This window comes from Pocillopora damicornis, chromosome 12, assembly GCF_964200805.1.
Source record: "Pocillopora damicornis chromosome 12, jaPocDami1.2, whole genome shotgun sequence".
Taxonomy (NCBI): domain Eukaryota; kingdom Metazoa; phylum Cnidaria; class Anthozoa; order Scleractinia; family Pocilloporidae; genus Pocillopora; species Pocillopora damicornis.
Window position 1 is genome coordinate 19,295,492 of NC_142681.1, and position 16,082 is coordinate 19,311,573.

Consider the following 16,082-nt stretch of genomic DNA (forward strand, 5'->3'; position numbering starts at 1 on the left):
GTACAAGAAATACAGTACCTATAAGTAATCGTCACCTGCGTTAACGTGACTTGTTCAGGTTGTTATAGGCTCTGTGCAGTAAGGGAACTGGAGATTGACAATATATAGTTTGTGTTGTCTCATTTGTGAGGTACAAGCAACTCCAAATAGGCACCTGCTTGGTGGTAGAAGAACTTTTAATGATAGAGAATAAATAAAATCTTTAAATTTTTCCTTAAGTAGTTCTGCATCTTGTATTCCTTTTACATTTAATGGCAATTATTACATTGCTTCTTGTAGCTGTGAGCATTGAAATTTCATATTTCAAGTTTGGCTCTTTTTAGATTTAGAATATTAGTTTTTCTCTGATAATACATCCTCCAATTTGTTTTTATCAGCCATGCCATTTGCTTTTTGCACCCGTGAAAAGCACCCATGGACAGAATTTGCTGAGTCAGCAGATGATGGGCCGACTATTAAACTCTGCCAAGAGGTATGTTAGGGTGCTGCTTCAGGCTTTTAGTCAGCCAGGAGGAACAAGAAAGGTATCTTGGTTATTAGAAACAGTATGGCTTTCCGGTAGCTAGATAGTAAGTAAATGTATCTGCTTGTAAAGTGCTTGCTACCTGCTGATAACCAGTACATAAATGTCATTGCACTCTCAACATGCAAGTGTTTCTCTTTAAATTTGTTCAAATTGGTTGACTCCAAAGAACAATAAAGCAACATAAAGTGGAATACACCTCAAAATGCAACTGCAACAGTCTAGTATTCAAAACTACCTGTTTCTACCTTATCTTATTGAACCCCCCTGGAAACAATGATGATTGATATTTTCTGGATAGTCATTAACTATAATACCAGTTATTAGTTTCACTTGCCTCTCATGGCTTTAATTTCCTCTTAATTCTTTCCCTTATTTGTTTTACCAGCTTGCCAAACAGCACAACATGGTCATAGTGTCTCCAATTTTGGAAAGAGACAGTGTACATCAGGACAAAATATTCAATACAACAGGTACTTAAACATTTCTAAATTGGTATTGCTGTGATCTTATTGTGTTTATTGATTTTTAAGAGTGCAAAAATTTAATCAACTTTTACATGTTAGTTTAATCAACCATCTCTACATCACTGTTAATGACTATGATATAACAGTGTACTTATTGCAGTGTTTGTTCAGGCAACTGTCGCACAAATCTAGTTACATTGTGAACCAACTTTGGTTCATGTATAGTTGATGGCAATGCTTGACAATAATAAGAAATTTCATGAAAAATTAATTATTTTTTAAACTTTGATAACTAATTCATCTGTCAAAGTGATCTAGTCCAGCAATATTATTTCCTTAAAGTCAATTTGTTCCGAGACATTGTTTGATCCAAACAAAATCTTCCATTTTTCAGTGATAATTTCCAACAATGGCTCTGTCCTTGGGAAAACAAGGAAAAATCACATTCCTAGAATTGGAGATTTTAATGAGGTACAAGAATTTTCATTATTACTATTTGTAAACGGTTAAGAATATATGAAAGGCATATTCACATTACTATTTGTATGGTTAAATAATTTCAAACTGGTTAAACAGGGTCCTATTTGAAATCCTCTCAGATCCACTAATATCCTGAGGGAGAGCTCTGTAGTCTCATAAAATTTACATGAATAAAACAGGTAAGCTCTAAAACTTTAGCATTTGTCATTTCTTTTTTAATTTGTAAATAGTCAACCTACTACATGGAAGGAGATACAGGACACCCAGTGTTCCAGACACAGTTTGGTGAGGTTCACTTTTTTCAAATTTCATCAAATGATTTATGTTTATGGATGGTATTGGATCTCCCAAAAATGTTTCTTTTTAATCTTAATCAAACTTGAAGGGTCTTTTAGAGTTTTTTTTTTTTTCACTCCTCTGCAGGTCGAATTGCAGTCAATATTTGTTATGGTCGTCACCACCCACTAAACTGGCTAATGTATGCAATAAATGGTGCTGAGATCTGCTTTAATCCTTCAGCAACTGTAGGTGCTTTAAGGTATATGTGTCTTTTTGAGCTCAGGTTTCAGTATCTTTTGATGGGGAAGGGCACTCAAGGGAAACTCCTGTGGGGTTATCCCATCAAGGTCTTAAAATCCTACCCTGTCACTAGCACATACCCCTTTAGTCCAAGTGAGGGAGTGCCCTTTTCCCCTCCCTCTCTTCTACCCATTTTTTGTTTGTTTTTTTTGTTTTTTGTTTTTGCACTGTAAGCTTACAGACTAATATTCTTATCTGTTTTGCAGTGAACCCATGTGGCCAATTGAGGCTCGCTGTGCATCTATAGCCAACAATTACTTCACTGTGGCAATTAACAGGATTGGAACTGTAAGTACACTTACCCTGTTAGAAACAAAACTGTCCCATTACATTCACATTTGCCTTGTCATTGGATTAACATCTTCAGGTTTTTATCTCTTACAGGAGGGTAGGGATGTAAGGCCAAGATGTGGGAATAAGGCCCTTCCCTTTTTGTTCAGAGAATCAGAGACTTGAGGTCTTAAATGCTTTTGTCAGAAAGACTTGAGAGGAGACATAGTGCTTCAGATCCATTTAATATTGCATAGGGTACCTTACATTTGAGAAAATAAAAGGCTTTTTCTTTACATTTTCTTTTCCCATCCATAGGAAGTCTTTGAAAATGAATTTACTTCAGGGGATGGCAAACCAGGTAGCTAAAAAAAAATAACTCAGTAAAGTGGATATTTTTTTTTTCTTTTCCCTTTCTAACCAATCTTCAATTTGCAACTAGGAATAAGATGATTTCGGTAAGATATATGAGAGTGGAAGAATATTTATAAAAAACATTTTAAAATGGATGTTACTCTCAAAAGCAGGATCTTTGTAATACAGACCTTGCTGGTTGTAGTTATCAAATGTTTTATAAGAATCTGAAAGGGCTAGGCTATATTTATGGGGTTAAGTGATGAACGGAGTACAATAATAATGAACTTTGACAATAACAATTAGTTATGTAAATTTGCCATTTATTTCCTTAGCTCATAAGGACTTTGGTCACTTTTATGGTAAGTTTTCCACTTGCTGATATTTAATTGATTTTTATGATTAAAGTAGGTGATAATGAACCATGTTTGACCATAATATTTCATTTTTAATTGTTAGGTTCCTCTTATGTTGCTGCTCCAGATGGCAGTCGTACCCCAGTGAGCTATTTTGGTTTATATTTCTATATTATTAGTCTTCAATAGAATACACAAAATGAAAGATAGACACAGGTAATGATATATATATATATATATATATATATATATTTATAGTCTTCTCAGAATGTAAGCAGCCAGTTTTTTACCTTGTTTGAAGATCAATCTCAGTCTTGCTCACTGCACAATGCCCATTGGATGGTTTGGTCCAAGATTATCCAAGGGTCAGCAATATCATGGACTAAGAGATGATTTTTGTGAGAGATTAGACATTTTTATTATAATAAGTATTATTTTTCTTGCACAGGGTTTATCCAGAGTTAAAGATGGCCTCCTTGTGACTGAGGTAGACTTAAACCAGTGCAGACAAGTTAAGGACCGCTGGTGTTTTCAGGTGTGTAAGGTGGAAGGTTTCTTGCTATTAGTAGGAACTAAAATCACTGTGGGTCTGCTACAGACTTCAGGTTAAGTCCTGGAGGACAACTTACCATGGTATGCTATTACATCATTGTTAAACCCACTCTCTCCCCCCAGAATTTTGTTAAGTGTCCCTGGCAGTTTGTTTGATACCACTGTATACTGCCGAGAGGAGATGGGGCAGTGAGGGTGAAGAATCTTCCCTAAAAACACAACACCATGACCAGGCCATGGTCTAAACCTGAACTTATTGATCCACAGTCCAATGCCTCAACCACTAGGTCACCACTTTTCCCTTGCATCTCACTTTACACTCTGAAAGATGTCATGCAACTCTCCCTCTCCAGATCATTGCCTGACATCCAAAAAAATCTGCTGTGAAACAGACTTCTTTAGATATCACTAAAATTTATTCTCTTCATTTCCTAGATGACTCAGAGGTTGGAAATGTATGCAGAGTCATTGACTCAAGCTGTGAAACCTGGTTACAAGCCACAGATAGTCCATGATGAAGCTTAGAGCAATATACATTGAATTTGCAAATTGTGGATATGTTCTGTGTTGAAGTCAAAAAAATTATCCTGTCTTGACAAAATGCACCAATTAAGTGTTACATTTTTTAAAACACCTACTGACACAAAGAACTCACACAAAAGAAAAAAACCCTTTTTTTTAGTTTTGTGTTTGTTGTGATTCTGAGAATGCAAAGAAAAAATTAACTCTTGTATGAGGATCTATGGTATATAAGGAGAAGAGACACTGTTTTTGACCATCATGAGGAAATGATGGGTAGTTTCCAGTCAGATGATAAGACAGCATAATTAAAATTGATTAAAATTTTGTCGTTCAATTATATTCTCACTTGTTCCTTTGTCTGCGCGCAGGGTGTGCATGTCCTTGTATTGTCAATAAAAAGTTCTTGTTGGCTTTGCTATAGATACAGAGTTTTTCACCACTCACAGGTGAAACTCTTTCTCCATAAAGCAAAAATATAAAATTTGTACTTTCATTTAAACTTTTTGTTGAGCTTGGTCTACAGTTTATCTTTTTTTTTCCCAAATGTAAGCTTTGAACTCACCGTTTTCTGCATTTTATTTTTTTATGCTTGGAAAATGTGTCCTAATAAGGGCTTGTTATCATAGGTATGCTTCTTTCCATGAGGGAAACTTTTATAACAGCCCGGGTCACTTGATACACCAACCACATGATCTGAAACTGACCGTTTATTGGCTGCTTGGGTAGCAAGTTTACCAAGGTTTCCATTACTTTCTTAGGTCACTGCTCAGAAAGTTATTGTTGTTTTTGTCTTTGTTCATTCTTCAAGCACTAGGTTGGCCTTTTTTTTAATCTGCTAAGGTTTAGGTACATGAAGGATTTTGTCTTTTTACTTTTTTTCCACATTAACGAGGATATTCTCAGAAAAGACCTGAGAATCAATATTATTATTCTGCGTTCTGATTGGCTCTTGTGATGACAATCAACGAGCGATGGGGCATAACAGATGGTTTAACAGCAGTACTGGCATCTTTATTTGAAAAAAAGATTTATGAGAATTATGGTTCCCATAAAATAATTGTGTTAAGCAATAGACTCGCAAAATAATTTTTGCATTAGAGGACAAAGTAATCTCGCAGACAACTAAAAACGTTGCTGAAGAAACTTCTTTTTGCCTTTACCACACGGAAGTTGCTTTTTAGTTGGATGTGATTTAAATTATCTGCTTTTGTTTTGTGGAATAATAAAATTTGCCCCGTTTCTTCTTATTGACCAAAAAGCAGGAATTCAACCATTTTTAAATTGCCGCAGAACGACAGCTGTCACCCCTCCGACCCCTCCTGAGTAGCATGGTTTCCATCGTGGAGACCTATGGGATTGCGGTTTGTTACCACGGTAAACAAAGATGGCGGACGGACTGATCAAAAGTTCTCGAAAGACACCTACAAAGTTTGACAATGGATATGAACCGACTTTTGACTCCGATGGCACTCCTACCTGTCTAGGCTGGAAAATCGAAGATGTCGCCGACTGGGTGGAATTTTTAGGGTTCCCACAGTATCGGGTGAGACAAAAATTGCAGTCGAGTGCTTAAAATGTTAGTGTTAATCACATTAGGAATTGAAGTTGTTTCATCGATTGTCCACAGGCCTGTTTCAGAGAAAACCTCATAAATGGAAGGAAACTTATAACTGTCGATGCTTCATCTTTACCAAGGATGGGTGTCACAGACTTTGAACATATAAAGGTTTGTGTACAAAGTATCTCCAAGAGAAAATCCTTTTTTTTTCGTCTATCAATCTGGCTTGTCGAACATGTTACCTGTTTTCAGGTGTTCTGTTGACTGCGAAAAAGGTTAATCTAACGACAAGTCACCCTATTCCTTTAATTCTGAATTTAAACGGAAATCAGCGTGTAGCGTATGCATAGTGTAGCATCTTACAGCTGCAAATGCTTCCATCAGTAAAACCACGTTTTGGCGTGAACATGAAATGTAACGCTTCAACATGCGATTTTTCCCAAGAACATGCAACAACCTGGACATTACATTCGCACCAGTTCCGGTTCAATTGTTCTATCGATGAAAACTTTACAGTCTTACCTGAGTTTTGTGCTAACCCATCCTGATCTGCTAACTTTAAGACAAACTGAATCCAGAATTTTTAGACTTCTTTCTTTTCTCAGGTAATAGCAAAAAAAGTTCGAGAAGCGTTAGGAATAGAGGAACCTTATTGGAACCGTAGCATCTCTCTCCTGCACAGGGAATCACTTGGACTGTTTCTTGAAAAGAAAAGTAACACTGGTGTAGAAGCAGATCTGTTGACTTTTCAAGATTACAAACGCTACTTGCAGAAACAAGAGCCTAGTAAAAACAAAAGATAATGCTTCTTCTAGGGATGTGGCAACCTAGCTTTGCAAGTGTGTATGTAAAACAGTGAACATGCCGTAATTTCAAATCATTTTCGTTGGCCTAGAAATCATTGGAGATACTTTAGAAATCAGTGCTATTCTCACTATTTACCTCCTACCAGTGAGAAGGAAGGAAGGAGTGAACCAGAGGCTTCTTTAAGCTCCCTTCCTTTCATAATTTGTAACAGATTGTTTTTCAATGCAGGCCTTTTTTTTTTCATCATTTTCACTGTATTCAATGCTCCAATTCTTGTCTTTCAAAGTCGACAACTTGAAAATGCACAACATGTAACATTCACTTGGTTCCAATGTCCTCCAGTAGTGCTTGTAACAGTGAATTGTGAGTGTGGTGGATAGGGCATCCTCTGAATACATTTTCATGTAAAATAAATTGGTAAGGAAACTTCAACTCCAAGTTTGGGTCTATCTTGCAAAGTTTAAACTGCAATAGCTAATATTTAAATTTGTTTGGCAGGGAGCCAGAAACTTTGCAAAGTTCATCAACTCAAGGTTTTCTTTGGTTTTCTTTATTCTTTGGTGAGTGAGGTTTTTTTAAAAAAAAAAAAAAAAGCAGAGTTTCGAAGAGGACCACAATTTCCCAACCCACCAATGCAATGGAAGACACTTCACCTAGACTAAAAGACATCAGTGAACTGTCTGCACCCCAATTTCAATCACTCTCCCCAACAGCAAAGTTTGATCTGATGTTATTTTTGCTCAGACATAAATAAGAGTGTTACAAACAAAAGATTAGCAAATTTATTCTTCATGCTTTAGGAGCTTTTAGGGGTGACTGTGTCATAGTTACATCTTTCTCTGAACTTTCCCTGTTAACAGCTGTGAGTTATCTAGACATGTCTTCATATAACTGTTGCAGCAACACAAGATAAAAAAGTTTCTTGAGATATTTTAACAAAGTTATATAAATAATTTCTGTTTAATGTAACCGGTGAGTTATCTGCAGCAGGCCACTTTCCATAAATTTTTCTCCATGCTTCTTTGCGAACTAAATATCCACATGCAAAAGAGTACACATAGTGAAGATTTGTTTCTCACGAGTACTACATAATTAAAACACCCACAGTTACAAATTGACTTAAAGATCTAAAGGAGGGTATTTTGAAATGTTTTCAAAACTAGAGCTTCTGCTCTGCAAGTAGCCTTTTGTATATATCTCAGCTGAATTGGCAAACTTAAGCTATAACCTTATATACTTACCTATGAAATGAACTTAGGGGTATTTCAAATTTTTTGCTATATCTTATAAGGTGTTACATACTTCCATCTCCCTGATTTTACCCTAAATCTAGTCAACAAAAATTGCAAAATTTACAAAAAAAGGAATTACATCATGTCATCTGAGGCTGATGTTGATTTGAAGTCAAGAGGAAAGACAAAAGTGCACACATTCCCAGAAGAATATTCAGATTATATATCATCATCATCATCTTCTGGGAGAGCTGTTTGTTGGGCATCAGCAAGCTCCTGCTCGTAGTGTTGCATTAGTGTTACATCAACTTGGACCTCTGGTGGTTCAAGAGCAGGCATCTCCACGAACTCTAGATTTGGATCACCTACAAGTTTTCATGCTAACCACAAGAATGGTTTCTCAATGTTGTGGTTACTCTTGACGCTTATATCATAGTACTGTAAGGAAATAAACATAAGATAATATTGCTGACAAAGCATTCTGCACAGACTGGTATAAGACTCTTAATCACAAAATCCTGCTTTAAGAGTTTGCAGATTTTAAATGATAGTATTTTACCTGTGTAATTGTTCAGAAAAGCCTTTAGGCTCAACTGAACTGTTAAATAAGAATCATGCTATTTAGGCCCCTCACAATTTTTTCTCAGTTCAATTTAATGTAGAGCAGAGGTCATTTCAAACTACTGACTTCACCCTACTGAGCAGGGCTGGAAGATTACAAGGACTTTTACTCCATAATAACTTTAGTTTGGTCTCACATGAGGAGATATATATTCTATAAATCTCTGTTTTTGCCAAATGGCCTGGAAATAAGGATGGCCAAGACTAGTGGTTGGCCCTTTTCATTTTCTTACTAGACTAATTTTGTGATAAGAATACATGAAAGTCATATATTTGTACTGCGGAAAACACATTTTAAGCAAATGAAGATCATCGCAGTATATACTCAACTTAAGCAGTTGAGAAATAAGGCCTGAAAAAAAATTCAGGCCTGAACGGGAATCGAACCCATGACCTCTGCGATACCGGTGCAGCGCTCTAACCAACTGAGCTATCAAGCCAACTGGGAGCTGGTCAATTGTGAGTTCGTTATATACCCGTAGATGGAGAAGGTGTGATAAGAATACATGAAAGTCATATATTTGTACTGCGGAAAACACATTTTAAGCAAATGAAGATCATCGCAGTATATACTCAACTTAAGCAGTTGAGAAATAAGGCCTGAAAAAAATTCAGGCCTGAACGGGAATCGAACCCATGACCTCTGCGATACCGGTGCAGCGCTCTAACCAACTGAGCTATCAAGCCAACTGGGAGCTGGTCAATTGTGAGTATATAACGAACTCACAATTGACCAGCTCCCAGTTGGCTTGATAGCTCAGTTGGTTAGAGCGCTGCACCGGTATCGCAGAGGTCATGGGTTCGATTCCCGTTCAGGCCTGAATTTTTTTCAGGCCTTATTTCTCAACTGCTTAAGTTGAGTATATACTGCGATGATCTTCATTTGCTTAAAATGTGTTTTCCGCAGTACAAATATATGACTTTCATGTATTCTTATCACACCTTCTCCATCTACGGGTATATAGCGAACTCACAATTGACCAGCTCCCAGTTGGCTTGATAGCTCAGTTGGTTAGAGCGCTGCACCGGTATCGCAGAGGTCATGGGTTCGATTCCCGTTCAGGCCTGAATTTTTTTCAGGCCTTATTTCTCAACTGCTTAAGTTGAGTATATACTGCGATGATCTTCATTTGCTTAAAATAGACTAATTTTGCTTGCAAAATGCTTGCAATGCTTGTTTCCTATGTTTGATCAGTTGCGCATTAAGGTAACCATGCTTTGCAGGTATTTCAAAGGATTCAAAAATTGTAAATTAAGCATTCTTTTCTGCTTTTTGAATTGAACTGAAAACAAACAACATTTTTTTTCAGACAAAATGCTACTCTTTCTTGCTTCCTTGTTTCTTAAAATATGATTATTTCTTAGAAAGTTTGCAGGTAACAGTACCTGTAAGTTATCCTTTGTGGGAAATGTTATAGACTCGGTCTTGATATCAAATTTGTTTCCACAAAGCACAATAGGGACGTTTTGTTTCCATCCAACAAGAGTGTTGTAAAAGTTCATTAACTTTGAACGGTTGTACGTGTCTGGTGATGTGAGATCACTCATAATGATTGCACTGGGGTTGTCATCATAGTCATTGGGCAAAGGACCTCCCTTTTCTTGACCAGCAGTATCCCAGCAATTAAACTGGATAGCCCCTCGGCTTGTGTAGAACACCAGTGAATGTTCCTCAACTTCTACTGTTGCTGGATACAGAAACAAACTAACTGTGAGAACAATTAACCCCTCAAACCCCCCAGCACTTTCAAGCTGCCATGGACATCATTGTTAATAGGTTATCACAAAATGATTTCTCAGGTCAAAAGAAATTTGCACTAGAATTTTTCAATCAACCATTAGACTTTCTTTTTTAAAAATATATAAATTTTATCAATTCAGATCCCCTATGGCATCTGCATTTAGGTCAAAGCTGTTTTCAGAATGAAATGCAGTGTAATAAACTTCCACTTGTGGCAGCTTCTGAAAAAATTCCAACTTATCTACAACATGTCCCTGTCAAAAAAAATTCTTCCTTTACCGTCAGCTTGCACCACACCTTTGGCCTCCACTGAAGAAGGACTATTGAGTTCCATTTCAGAGGAACATTTACCAATGAGCTACCAAACATTCCAATGATACCCACACATGAATAATTTTACAAGGAAATCATAAACATTCCTGCATTAATAATTAACAGTTACTTGCCAAGGTGGAGGTGATAAATGGTGGATATTTACCAAACTGCAAATTGAAGAGTTACATATCCACCACTTTCACCTACAGTAAGGTAAATTATTGTTTTACCACATACCCTTTTACTAAAATATTCATTTCTGCCAAAAAAATGATCAGAAATGAAACTCTTGCCACAATTTTGTCTATTCTGCTGCTGGGAGGTGAAAAATACTTGCTAATCCCTTTCAAACTAGCCAATCAGTGCGTGCAAAGGTACTATTCACCTGTATAGTATCTTTAACAATTATTTGCGGAAGGAAAAGTGGACATCCCCTGAGACAAATTTATGAAAATTGCTTAGGTGCTTTTGAATCTTGTCGTAAATAATTGTTTTGACATACAAACCAAAAGTGTTACTCCAAAGTTCATAGCACCATTGGTGCTCTGTAGAATTGAATTTTCGTTACCGTGTTAATCACTTCCACAGTAACACTGGCAACACATGAGGCAGAAATTGTGCTGTGTCCAGACGAGCCTTTATACGGAAATAATTTAGCATAATGTAGGCAAATACTAAAATATGTTTTTTTTATTATCTGCATCCAGATAAGGAGCCAGTTTCTGCTATAATTTGATAGGTACATTTAATTCAATCAGCAACAACTTCAAATCTTTCTTTCAAAAAGTGTTACTCCAAAGTTCATAGCACCATTGGTGCTCTGCAGAATTGAATTTTCGTTATCGTGTTAAACACTTCCTCTTCTTATTCTCTCTCTCTTTTTAGCGCTTCCAAATTGGAAAGTTAATGGAAAGCGTGCGTAATTGATTTGCAGAATTAATCAAAAAAAGCGCTCGAACTCTTAACAGTTCAAATATCTTACGTGTGTGATGTTTAGGAACTAAATTCAAGACTAAATTCCTAGCTTAAGCAGAAAAAATTGTACTGATAGGTTTGCAGTTAATACTCCTTAACGTAAAATGAATGAGATATCTGTAGAAACGTGGTTTTGGGTTAAATTTAGGTAAACAGTGTCCCTGATACGATGAAAATTGCGAAATGAAGTTATGATCACGTAGGTTACTCACCAACATATTTTTTTTCAAATTCTCCAGTCAAGTGACGTTTGACAAAGGTTGTCTTTCCAGTACCAACATCGCCAACAAGAACGAGCTAAACAGAAATATAAAATACGAATGTTCAGTACTACCAAATTATGTTGAGGTACCCTCGTGTACAAAACTCAAGAAATTGTACAGAAACACCAAATTTGAGTCGAAAACCCACTTTGAACTTGGCTACTGGTTTAGGCTTCTGCTGTGCCATTTTTTCAGATAATCTGAACCTTTAAAAGCCTTCTTCACCCACCAAAAATTTTCTTCTTAGACAAACGTGGATGTAAATGGTAAATGCCGCTGAAAGCTTTTACCGCGACCCCGATCATCATCATGATTTTTCTTTATACTAGTCTTTTAGAGGTGAATCCTGTTGGTGAAGAAAGAAAGGTTACATTTGATTAGAGATGACGTGCTAGGAGCAGTGGAAGAAGAAATGACCGAAATACAAGTGGTCAGCGGGGAAACAACTTTAATAATTCATATAGAGACATATCAGTTGTAGTTGCATAAAACGATGTAACCTTCAAATGGAGAAGACAATCCGAACGCACAATATAAATCACGGTTTAATCAAATGAAGTACGTAAACAAAATTACAAACGGAAATAAGGAGATCGGTGTGAAATCACAGATTAAGAGGGCGAAGTAAAGTTGAAGATAGCGTAGTTACGATTGATCGTCACGCTGTAGCTGAATTTGTGTGGTTCGAACTAAAAGAAAATGCGGCAGAAACTAAACTAAGAAAATATCCTTGAGAAATGTAACACTAGCCTAATTAACAATGAAGCGACTATAAAGTGAACGGAAAGCGAGAAATAAATCTATGTACTTATCCAGAAAAAAAAAAAGAAAATATCTTAAATGTGAAATAAAGAACAACTTACTTTGGTCTAGCTCCTAAAGATTGTAGATGAGATAGCGGATTGTACACGGTAGTTACTATAACAGCGTAATATGTGACTAACACAGTCTATAGACTGTAAGATTTTACGCCACTATGTGCGTCGGTGTATATATATGTAGGATTTTAAGCCGTTAACTAACGGCGTAAAATCTTACAGTATATAATTTACCGACTGGAAGTAATTACGCCGTTAGTTACTGGCGTAAAGTCTTACATATATATATATCACCGACTGGAAGAAATTACGCCGCTAGTTACTGGCGTAAAGTCTTACATATATATATATCACCGACTGGAAGAAATTACGCCGTTAGTTACTGGCGTAAAATCTTACATATATATCACCGACTGGAAGAAATTATGCCGTTAGTTACTGGCGTAAAGTCTTGTATATATATATCACCGACTGGAAGAAATTACGCCGTTAGTTACTGGCGTAAAATCTTACAGTACATAATATACCGACTGGAAGAAATTACGCCGTTAGTTACTGGCGTAAAATCTTACATATATATATATCACCGACTGGAAGAAATTACGCCGTTAGTTACTGGCGTTAAATCTTACAGTACATAATATACCGACTTGAAGAAATTACGCCGTTAGTTACTGGCGTAAAATCTTCCATATATAAGACAACCGACTGGAAGAAATTACGCCTTTAGTTACTGGCGTAAAATCTTACATATGAACACAGCCGACTGGAAGAAATTACGCCGTTAGTTACTGGCGTTAAATCTTCCATATAAGACAATCGACCGGAAGAAATTACGCCGTTAGTTACTAGCGTAAAATCTTCCCTATAAAACAACGGGGCGACCCTAAAAGCAGGAACGGTGGAATGGCGGAGTGGCGGAAAATGACCCCAAATCCTAAAACACGGAACGGCGGAAAATGACCACAGATCCTAAAACACGGAACGGCGGAAAATAACTCAAATCCTAAAACACGGAACGGATGTCAGGGCATGTTGCACAAATTTTGCACAAATTTTGTACAAAAACACTCGAGCGCGTGGCTCATTCATCCCCACGACGATAACGCGCGGGACTAAAATTAAGTGTTATTAAGTAACTAACGGCGTAATTTCTTCCAGTCGGTTGTCTTATATGGAAGATTTTACGCCAGTAACTAACGGCGTAATTTCTTTCAGTCGGTTGTGTTTATATGTACGATTTTAAGCCAGTAACTAACGGCGTAATTTCTTCAAGTCGGTTGTCTTATACGGAAGATTTTACGCCAGTAACTAACGGCGTAATTTCTTCCAATCGGTTGTCTTATATGGAAGATTTTACGCCAGTAACTAACGGCGTAATTTCTTCCAGTCGGTGATATATATATGTAAGATTTTACGCCAGTAATATAATTTCATTATATATTAATTTATTATAATTAATCTACCGACTGGGTTAATGGCGTAAAATCTTACAGTATATAGACTCTGTTAGTCGTATATTACGGCGTTATGTATATTCCCAAGCTAAAGCAAAGTTTGATTTGAGCCATAGCTGATCCAAATACTGAGCACTTTATATTGTAACCCATTTAGCAGTAAAGTTCATCTGTATGTCTTCCAGCTTGTCACAATTTTACCCCTCCCCTCCAAAAGTTTCTATAAACAAATTTTTCTTTGTGGTCCCTAATTGATGATAAGTATATTACAACTCCTCAATTTCCTTCTCTCAAGACAAGGTAACTCTAAAATTTAACAAAGTAATGGACTTGATAAAACTCAAACTATAACTCAGCTGGCTGGTACTCGCAACCTTAATTTCTTGATACCAGTATACAATAATCAATATGTTATAAATGTTACAAAAAATTGTCTAAGTTAAGTCCTAGAACATTTTATAGAACAGTCTAGAACCCGAAGTCATCCAGACGTGACCTTCTTGTAAAAGAAAATTCTGGAACATTCCATTCAAATTTAGAAACTGTGCTAATCCACTAAATTTAGTTCTTTAGAGAAGTTTCTAGATCCTCTTACTTTATGTATATAAGAGCAACAATTTCATTGAAAAAGAGAGAGAAGTGTGAAGAAACTTAGTGCTGTATAGTCGAGAAGTCAACCACGTGGAAATAAATCAGTTTGTCGCTGTTACTGACGATCCTGAGTTGTCTAGGAACAACCCTGCTCTACATTGACACTCGTAACAATAAATAAGAACCCTAATGCTTGATTTTGCAGTGATCACCTTCCTCCTTTTCATTTTCAGATCATCTTAATGATATATTTTATCTCAACAATTTCTGATACCAGTCGGTAGGATCGGTTAAAAATGCAAACAAAATAACGAGCGAAAACCTATTACAATTTAAATTAAACTAAATACCAAAACTTACATTTGTTGCGATGCTGAGGAATACTACTGAATTGCTGCCGAACGGCGAAGAGGCTGCACGACGTGCGGTAAAGCGGACACATCAGGACTTCAGTCTTGCGTATTCTGTAACCTGCGTTATCAAATAAACCTGCGACATACTGAGTAATACGTTAAATACTTGCTACTTTACGTCACGTTAAATTGCCCAGCGCACGCAAAAATTTTTGCTGTAATCAGTGTCGTTTGTATAAAAACAATAGACAAAAGAAAAAGAAAAAGATCTTTGTGATCTACACCGGCCCCTAAGTGGCGGAAGGGGACAGCGGGGCGGAAGCCCGGGGGAAAAGGGGGCAGGAGAGGGCGGAAAGAGGGAGCAGAAATAAAGGCGATAGTCTGTTGTTTATCACTGGGTATTATTCAATCAAAAACACTTATCCAGCAAAGTTTTGAAATTTCCATTTAACATCCACCAATGCTTAAAAGAAAATTTTGGAAGCAAGAAACGTAAAGTTGTACTCGGGATGGAAAATCAGGATTACTTCCGGTGAATTTGGAAATCCCTTCAATTCGGTTACGTCATTGGTCATGAGATAGCATGACACATGACACATGTACACCTATACTTCAGTGTCTGGTGAGTTGTAGCTGTCGAACAATTCCTCGGAGAGGTATCGTCCACCATCAGCACAATATCACCAACAACCACGTTCCTGCATGGATAATGCCTCTTTTGTCGTTGCTACAAGAGGGGTAGGTATTCCTTAGACCATCGCCCCCAGAACTGGTCAGCCATGTACTGAACTTAATGCCATCTTCTACAACTTAAGATGTCTTCCTTTCTAAAGGTCTCTGGAGGCAAAACTGATCCAGATTTCAAAAGTAGCAAGTGATTGGGGGTGGGGGGTTCCAAATCCCTCGGATCTTCAGATACTTTTCGTTTCGTCATTGATTTCTTCAGGAGTGCTTTCTTCAGTTGAACTGTTAATTTCATACATATATAATAAAATCCCCTGATGAGTGAGCAATCACGGAACAGGCTTGTAGGGATGAAAGTATAGTCTCTCTACTTTTTCCCCTGATCGCGACATATATATATATATATACATATATATATATTTTTTTTTCATTTGTAATCCATTCTCAGATGGAACATCAAGCCTTGGGGTACTGATTAGATTGGCATGTATTAAATTGGTACATTCATTGTTTCTTAGGTGAAATTTTTTTTCGGGGGGGGGGGAATGGAAATCACAAATGCCA

The 16,082-nt window shown here is 36.9% G+C and overlaps 3 protein-coding genes across 3 annotated transcripts in view; 2 read left to right on the forward strand and 1 right to left on the reverse strand.

Moving 5' to 3' along the window:
* LOC149036889 (beta-ureidopropionase-like) overlaps positions 1–4,602 on the forward strand; it is a 5,342-nt gene extending 740 nt beyond the window's left edge. Inside the window, exons 3-13 of the mRNA XM_089190364.1 lie at positions 378–472; positions 912–996; positions 1,385–1,461; positions 1,701–1,755; positions 1,894–2,008; positions 2,256–2,337; positions 2,638–2,680; positions 3,009–3,035; positions 3,133–3,173; positions 3,478–3,564; positions 4,017–4,602. Coding sequence (XP_089046490.1) covers positions 378–472; positions 912–996; positions 1,385–1,461; positions 1,701–1,755; positions 1,894–2,008; positions 2,256–2,337; positions 2,638–2,680; positions 3,009–3,035; positions 3,133–3,173; positions 3,478–3,564; positions 4,017–4,106 — 797 coding nt within the window. The 3' untranslated portion in view covers positions 4,107–4,602. The remainder of the gene's footprint in view (positions 1–377; positions 473–911; positions 997–1,384; positions 1,462–1,700; positions 1,756–1,893; positions 2,009–2,255; positions 2,338–2,637; positions 2,681–3,008; positions 3,036–3,132; positions 3,174–3,477; positions 3,565–4,016) is intronic.
* Positions 4,603–5,451: 849 nt separating this feature from the next.
* Positions 5,452–6,900, forward strand: LOC113681046 (sterile alpha motif domain-containing protein 15). Its single transcript, XM_027198104.2, has 3 exons — positions 5,452–5,646; positions 5,731–5,829; positions 6,267–6,900. Exons 1-3 carry the CDS (start codon positions 5,488–5,490, stop codon positions 6,462–6,464), a joined length of 456 nt encoding a protein of 151 aa, XP_027053905.2. The 5' UTR covers positions 5,452–5,487; the 3' UTR covers positions 6,465–6,900.
* Positions 6,901–9,467: 2,567 nt separating this feature from the next.
* On the reverse strand, positions 9,468–11,916 carry LOC149036890 (GTP-binding nuclear protein Ran-like). The gene is made up of 3 exons (XM_089190366.1): positions 11,764–11,916; positions 11,565–11,649; positions 9,468–10,009 (listed from the first exon to the last, which is right to left on the reverse strand). The coding sequence occupies exons 1-3, from the start codon at positions 11,800–11,802 to the stop codon at positions 9,513–9,515; spliced, it is 621 nt and encodes a 206-aa protein (XP_089046492.1). The 5' UTR covers positions 11,803–11,916; the 3' UTR covers positions 9,468–9,512.
* Between the last annotated feature and the right edge of the window lie 4,166 nt (positions 11,917–16,082).

Coding starts and splice junctions, on each gene's coding strand:
- LOC113681046 (XM_027198104.2), top strand. CDS start 5,488: ATGGCGGACGGACTGATCAAAAGTTCTCGAAAGACACCTACAAAGTTT. Junction 5,647..5,730: donor TAGGGTTCCCACAGTATCGG/GTGAGACAAAAA, acceptor GATTGTCCACAG/GCCTGTTTCAGAGAAAACCT. Junction 5,830..6,266: donor CAGACTTTGAACATATAAAG/GTTTGTGTACAA, acceptor TTCTTTTCTCAG/GTAATAGCAAAAAAAGTTCG.
- LOC149036890 (XM_089190366.1), bottom strand. CDS start 11,802: ATGGCACAGCAGAAGCCTAAACCAGTAGCCAAGTTCAAA. Junction 11,650..11,763: donor AACCAGTAGCCAAGTTCAAA/GTGGGTTTTCGA, acceptor ATTTCTGTTTAG/CTCGTTCTTGTTGGCGATGT. Junction 10,010..11,564: donor ATTTGAAAAAAAATATGTTG/GTGAGTAACCTA, acceptor TTCTGTATCCAG/CAACAGTAGAAGTTGAGGAA.